The 8,006-nt window shown below is 37.9% G+C and overlaps 1 protein-coding gene across 1 annotated transcript; it reads left to right on the top strand.

Moving 5' to 3' along the window:
* Nucleotides 1-317: 317 nt before the first annotated feature.
* Nucleotides 318-6,601, top strand: LOC131166048 (transcription factor UNE10). The gene is made up of 6 exons (XM_058124274.1): nt 318-777; nt 897-1,548; nt 1,674-1,778; nt 2,099-2,164; nt 4,655-5,041; nt 6,113-6,601. Exons 1-6 carry the CDS (start codon nt 653-655, stop codon nt 6,194-6,196), a joined length of 1,419 nt encoding a protein of 472 aa, XP_057980257.1. The 5' UTR covers nt 318-652; the 3' UTR covers nt 6,197-6,601.
* Nucleotides 6,602-8,006: the final 1,405 nt, after the last annotated feature.

Raw genomic sequence — 8,006 nt, 5'->3', positions numbered from 1 at the left:
TGGTGTTGTTTTTTAGAGACCTTTAATTTTTTTATCTGTAATCTCTTACCTTGTCTTGTAACCACGGTATTCTTTCGTTAAAAGTGAGAGCATATTAATAAATAAATAGAGGTGTCGCCCTCCTTATTTAAGAAAAAAAGTACCCAATGCTTGTGTTTTTTATTATTATTATTTTTAATATTTTAACAAAATCATATACATTGGTGGTTGTTTAGCGGTCCATGTTGCCCAGCTAGCTTGATTGCCCCCACCTCCTGCCCCCCAGCCTCAGCATCCCTCTTAATTTAACAGATAACCCATTATCATCTGTCCAATTCTCTATCCCCTTTCTCTCTTTCTATGGACCAAAACCCTACTCTCGTACTGATCGTCAGCACCCACAGAAAATACTAAGACTTCCATCTCTCTCTGTTGATGGATTCCTTCCTACGTTCTTATTAGATTAACATATATACCTAAAAAGAGAGAACCCAGTTCCCTCCTCTCCCTCCCTCTCTCTCTCTCTCTCTCTCTCTCTCTCTCCCCCCCCCCCCCCCCCCCCCCCAGCAGCAGCCGCAACATATATATATAAAAGTGGTATATATGCAACTGAAATCAATCAATCAATGAATTAATTAATTAGTACTAGCCATTCTTGTGTGATATAATCAAAATGAGCCAGTGTGTTCCCAGCTGGGATCTGGATCATAACCAGAATTCCACCCTGCCACCACCTTCCAGGCTCTCTCTCCGCCCACGCCATCCCACCTCCTCCCCCAACTCCCCAACCTCCCACAAGTACGTTTTCCCCTTTCTTTTTCAATTCCAATATAAACACACGCACACAGATTACATATTTAGTAATTTTTGCGATTAAATATATCATCTTATGTATGGTATGCTAAGTTCGCTCGCAGGTTAGACTACGAAGTGGCGGAGCTAACATGGGAGAACGGCCAAATAGCCATGCACGGCCTCCGTCCGCGCGTCCTCCCCAAGCCCCACCCCTCCCGTAATAATAAGTACTCCTGGGACAAGCCACGATCCGCCGCTGCCGGCACCCTCGAGTCCATCGTCAACCAAGCCACTCGCTTTCCCATCCCAAAGTCCTCCACCACCTTCCCCGACGGCTGCCCAGCCGTCCCGCACCACGCGGAGATCGACCCCTGGTTAGAGCAGCACCGCTCCGTCGTTGCCGCCCCGGACGCCTTGGTCCCCTGCTCGAACCCAACGGACGACCCGTCCCTGCGTGCGGTCGGGTGCTCCACGCGCGTGGGCTCCTGCAGCGATGCCGCCACCGCCACCGAGCACCAGGACGACGCCGAGGGGAGGCTGCGGTCGACGAGGACGGCGCACGAGTGGAGCAGCGCGGCACAGAGCGTCAGTACCGGAAGTGCTACGTTTGGTAGGGACAGCCACCCTGTGACGCTCGACACGTGCGAGGTGGAGTTGGGGGCGGGGTTCGCATCCACTTCGCTTGGGTCGCCGGAAAATTCCAGCTCCGGTAAGCATGGCACGAAGACGACCACCGCCGACGACCATGACTCGGTTTGTCACAGCAGACCACAGGCACCGTACTTGTCCCCGAGCTGATTATCAATGCTCTTTCACACACCCATGCTATCTATAATATTATACGTATTACATACAAAATTATAATTGATTGTTATTATTGTGCGAATTGTGTTATGAAGAGGGAGGAAAGCGGGGAGGAAGGCAAGAAGAAGGCAACAAGCCGGAAATCTTCAGTTTCAACTAAAAGGAGCAGGGCGGCTGCTATTCATAACCAATCTGAACGGGTGGGATCTCTCTCTCAAAAAATCTAATCATAAGTTTAAAATTATCATCTATCTAATCACCCAAATAATAATAATAATAATAATAATAATAATAATAATAATAATAATAATAATAAGCAAATCTAAGAAACATATGATATTTTATTAGTTCTGAATGATTGGCTGAATATTTTGAAATATTTTATGTTTTTAGTTCTCTTTTTCTTAAAAAGAAAAAATATTTCTCTTGGAGAGGAAACAGAAGAGATTCGCATTCTACTGTTGGTTGTCTTTAGTTGTTTATGACTTTATGTGGTGCCTTTTTTTTCCCCCCTCAACAGAAAAGGAGAGATAAGATCAACCAAAGGATGAAGACTTTGCAAAAGCTGGTCCCAAATTCCAGTAAGGTATGAAGAACCTGTTCACACCAAGAGAACCCCCAAAAAAAAAAAGAAAAAAGATCCATTCATTTGCATCACCACTTTTTGTTGTGGTTTCATTTGTCCCTGTCATATATATATATATATATATATATATATATATATATATATATATATATATATATATATATATCCACCATCAAGTGCACTTGTGTACTGCAGTGGTTTTTTTATATATTTTTTCCTTTTCCTTCTAATGTCAACCACAATAAAAGCTCTGATGAGTCTCAGGATATCCCCTGCAACATTTTTACCAACTGAAACAACTTCAACTCGAATCAACTATGAACTCGAATTGAAGTATATATAAATCATCAGTAGCTTGGCTCATCCCAAAGGAAAAAGGAATATGGTTGGAATCTAGGTTGAACTAGAAATTTACTTTTGTTGCCTGATTAGATGAAATTTTGAAATCAATCTTAGTAGGTTCTTCTGCTTAATACCAAACAGAAATCAACTTAATATGTTGTTTTTTACCAGCTTGTCCGCACTTAGACATTTTGACGAACAGTTGGTAGGCAACAGGAAAAAATGAAGATACCGAAATATAAGATTTAATGTGTCGGTTGGCAAATGATAATCACACTTTAATGATTCTAAATCCATGTAAATTGAATTTTTTAAACTGTTGAAATTAGACTTGGTAAGGCTCATTCTCATAAAAATAGTTGGCCCCCATGTGAATGCGTATCAACAGAACTGAAGGCTGCTTCGTCCTTTTTCTTGTATTCATTCATTGCTCCACATTCCGTATTAAGAAATATGGTCATTGGGTCTCTGTTTCTCTGCCCTAATATTTATTAAAGCTTGATATACATAATTGATTTACAATTTAACAGTTTAAACTTTTAGGTAGAGTGATAATCTAACATGAAATCAAACTGGTTACCAAGAGGTTCTAAGTTCTAGTCTTGTTGTCTACAATTTAAAAAAAAAATATTACATTCTTTATTATAAATATTATTTATCATGTGTTTATCTCTCCACATGCTATCCGGTTGCACTAACAATATCTGCTCCCTGGCATTAGAGAATGAACAAGCTTTGCAATAGCCAATTAACATCAAAAGAGTATGGACATTTGCATAATGTCTCAAAACTGGTTTGAACATGTCTTGTGTACACTTAAGATTGGGGAGTTGTTTGCTCATGAAGGCCGGAACATGTCTGGTAGAAATATTTGAATCTGTTAGTACAAGTAAAGTAATTTTAGTAAAACATAGTATATAGTTATTTATCTTGACCAAATTTTCTCTAATTACTAGCTAGCGATCTGAAAATTTGATTTGTCATCTTTAATTTGACATCCTTCAAACAATCTAACACGAAGAAAAGGAGACGTACAATCACAAATGAGGTGGTCCAAAGCTATTGAGTGAACATGATGAATTTAAATGGGGGCTAGCAAATTTTGCTCGCGGGGCATTAATATGGAAGGAAGGGCCTCGTCCACACACACCCACACACCCAGTAATGGAATGGGGACAAGTTGACAGAGGGTGGTTAGGTGTGGCGACAGCCACCTGCTTTGCTACCACATGTATAGCCTCATCCAGCTAGCCCCCGGTGCCGCTGGTAGGGCCTCCTCCTCTTATCTACCGTGTGCTTGTCCTCCTCCTCCTCCTCCTCTCTCTCTCTCTCTCTCTCTCTCTCTCTCTCTCTCTCTCTCTCTCTATGCAAATGATTTGGCCGTTCTGCCATGAATGACCCAACAGGAACGCCGTTGCGCCCTAGATTGGCAATGCCAGCCAAAGAAATTAAACTGCACCCAATAATCAATGTACATCGGTGTCTGCACTGCTAGCTCTGTAAATTTTGTTTCTGTATAATTTTGCACCTGAACATTTTTGGGAATTGGGACTTTACAAATTAAATGGTATATATCATCTTCTGTACGGGGATAAGGGTGGGCTTGTTTGTATCTTTGACCCAACGTACGGTTGACCCAATAATGGGGCGAATCCCTCAGCAGTGCCTCTCCACAAAGGCGCAGTCCCAAAAATTTTGAACCCAATTATAAATATATTCTTATTTAAGCTTTCTCATTTTCATGTAACAAAACTGGAAGATAAATTATTGAAGTGACTTTAATAATTGAAGATTAGCTAAATTAGGATTGTATAGAAGAATATTCTTCTAAATATGCTAGTCGTCTTGAAAATTATATCTCGAAAGATATCTGGGCTCTATAATATCTTAGGACGGTTAATGTAGCTCTTATCCTTATAAAATATGTCAAATGTACGCTCTTGCCACTCATAATATATAGACTTGTGTCATATAATTAATGAAGCATAAAAAGTAAGAAGAAAAAATTCTTAGCTAATTGAGGTTAATCTTTCATTTGTTTATTATTTGTTCATAATTGTCATTAACAAAGATTAATTATATATACGAGATCAGGCAATAATATTCACTTTATTGAATAAGTAACAATTAATTAATGTGATAGTGCAGACGGACAAAGCCTCAATGCTGGACGAAGTGATAGAGTATCTGAAACAACTACAGGGACAAGTTCAGATGATGAGCAGGATGAACATGATGCTGCCGCTGGCCATGCAACAGCAGCAGCAGCAGCAGCAGCAGCAGCAGCTCCAAATGTCGATGATGGGAATGGGAATGGGGATGGCGGGGATGGGCGGCCCTGCTGTGAATGTGATGGGCATGAACACAATGCCGCGCCCTAACATGAACCTCACCCGAATCTCTCCTCTTCTTAACCCCGCTGCTGCTTTCATGCCTCTAACTCCTTCCACCTGGGACACCTCCGGCGACCGCTTACCGCCCATGCTTCTGCCGGACCCCCTCTCCACATTCTACACTTGCCCATCACAGCAACAGGTAATTAATTAATTAATTAATAAGTTTATATATGCAGAGGTCATCTTTCATTTCATATCTTTTAAAATTATTTTATATTTTGAATTCAAAACCTTTAATATAAAAATTTATTTTAAGTTTTTAATGGTAGGAATGTCCTCTAATAAATAAAGTCGACGGGATATTATTTGAGCTTTAAATTATTGGGGTTTTGGAACATACACCAATTGAATTGACGGATTTTACAGCTAGGGAATCAAGTCAATTATTATATTATATATATATATATATATATATATATATTATATGCAAGAAGTAGTATACATGTGTTTGTAAAGCAATTAACTAATTGGCTAGATTACTTAAATTATTAATGTTAATTAGTTGATGGGTAATGGAGTCAGTCATCCTAGGATTCTATCTCTTTATTGCTCTCCTGAAAAAAGAAAACACACACGAATCAACCAATAGGAAACTACTCGTAAAAAGTTACAATTATTTAGTAGAAATATACTGTCTTTATTCATAATCTTTGTTAAAAATGTTAGTCTCTATCTTCGTGAGAAAGTTCATCGTTAGCTTATTTAGTAGAATTTTCAAAATCTTTGCTCAAAACTAAAAAAAATTAAAATAAAAATAAAAAATAATATAATTTACTTTTTATGTTTAATTCTCAAAAAAAGTAAGAAAGGAAAATAAAATGTATACTAAATCAATGAATAAAAATTTTAGCTTGAGTATGATTAATGAACCGACGATTTTCCTTAATTTTAAATTACATTATAATAAAATTTTATTTTTGATGCAATTTAATATAAAGAGAAAATAAAATAAAAAATACATTTGGGTTTCCCTCTTCTCAAATAAAATTCTTGATCTAAATGGTGCCATAAAGAATTTGGATGTTTAAAATTCGAATTATAAGGTCCCAAAGGATTTGAAAGGCCAAAGAATATAAAATATGAAACAAGTTGATTACTTTGTGTTGAATATATAACCTACCTCTAATAATACCATGTCTCAAATGAAAAAAAAAAAAAAGAAAAAAGAAAAAAGGAAGAGCTCTTGGTATATAATAGTTTATATGCACAGGCGATGGCATTGGATGCGTACAGCCGGATGGCAGCCTTGTATCAGCAACTGCAGCAGCCTCCATCATCTAGTTCGAAGGGCTGATCGATCGCCATATATAATTCCCTAGCTAGCTAGCTAGCTTGTATATGCTGCCTTAGAAGTTGATCGATCGTGCGTACGCCATGGACGCCGGCGTGTATAGCCAGAAGCCAGGAATTCGCTTGAGTTGCATTATGCATGTATGGATGGAGCATGTATAGTTAACACTGCATGGCCCTCCCTTTCTTAATTGTTCAGGAGTTGTATCTGAAAAATCTCTCCGGAAGAAATAGTTGAGCCTACATATGTCTATATTTAGGAGATTTCCGCTATTCTATTTGTACCTATTTTCTGACAGCAGATCGAACTCCCTTTTTACCCTTTTACTCTTTAAACAAATTACTTTGGCTGTTGTTACATAGAGTAATTGTATTTTAAATAAAAAATTCGCAGAAGACTTGCCTCCAATATGATTGTGTGTGCTATATGACCGCCCTCATCCATTTTGTTTTTGGCTCTTGGTCCCAGCAAAATATTATTTGCCTACAAATAAAAGAACATTAATTGGATGGCCGTTTGATTGGAGTCCAGAATTTAAATTTGAAAGTAAAAAAGAATAATTCCCGATCATTTGGTCAACAAAATCGTAACATGAGTAAGTATTAGGATCGGAGGAGCCTATGGACGGGTTTGATACACATGAGTGAACACCAACTTGACCTAAAAGTTTAAGCCTATTAGGTCTTGGGTCTAACCATGTATATAAGCACTCATGATCTATTCTAATTTTTCAATGTGGGACAAGCTCACAAGTGGAATTCTCAATAATCTCTCTCTCACTTGTGAGTTCCAATCACTCTCCCTTGAAAGGAAACCATCTCCCTTATGGGAGTAAGCCCAATTCCCCAACAATTGTTCAAGTGGGCCTTACCACTGGCGCCTTACGTGTCTCAGATTACATTTCACGTGTCTTCGAACCAATCCTACCTCCCACATCTTGACCCTATTAGAATCCATCTTAGGGTTAGATGATCCTAGCTTATTAGCCTCAGTCACACACTTGGCCTTCAAAATGTTAGCATGTCAGGGGAATTAGCTTTACGTCTCGACTTTTATGATGTCACTCGCCTAGAGTTACGAACCATCGACTCTGATACCACTTGTTAGGACCGGAGTAGCCTATGAGTGGGCTTGATACACATACGTGAACACCAACTTGATCCAAAAAAGTTAAGCCTATTGAGTCTTGGGACCAACCATGTATATAAGCACCCATGATCTATTCTAATTTTCCAATTTGAGACAAACTCATAAGTGGAATTTTCAACAGTAAGAATATATAATGGACTTGTTCTTGTCCTTAGTAGTGGCTTAGGTGGTAAATTTAAGGTTTTTCTGATTAAATGATTTAAGGTTCGAGTCTTTGGAGTTTACGACTTTCCATTTGAGGTAATATTTTGACATTTTAGTGGAGAAAGATAGAAAAGCAGACCCATTATTATTTTATTAATAATAATAATAATAATAAAATAATGAATTTGCTCTTTTTAGGATAATATTTTCTCTAGAAGTTTCTTAAAGAGTGCGAGTAGTGGCTTACTCTCATCCACATACTCATGGGCCTTGCAATATTGTTGTTCCTTGTAATGGCATGTTTATAAATAATAACCACTATAACCTTAATAAATTAAAGTAGGCATTGAATGAGAGGTTGATTTGATGGCCAATGAAAAAAAAAAAAAATACCAATTTTTGCTAATCATAACAATTTTTAAAAACACCGACATGTTTTCAACTTTCTAATATAAGTATTTATATAAAACTTGAAAATAATTGACAAAAATTTTTTAAAAAAATTATAGAATTTAGAATA

The sequence above is a fragment of the Malania oleifera genome, chromosome 10 (assembly GCF_029873635.1).
Source record: "Malania oleifera isolate guangnan ecotype guangnan chromosome 10, ASM2987363v1, whole genome shotgun sequence".
Lineage (NCBI taxonomy): Eukaryota > Viridiplantae > Streptophyta > Magnoliopsida > Santalales > Ximeniaceae > Malania > Malania oleifera.
This window is presented reverse-complemented; position numbering and strand designations above follow the sequence as displayed.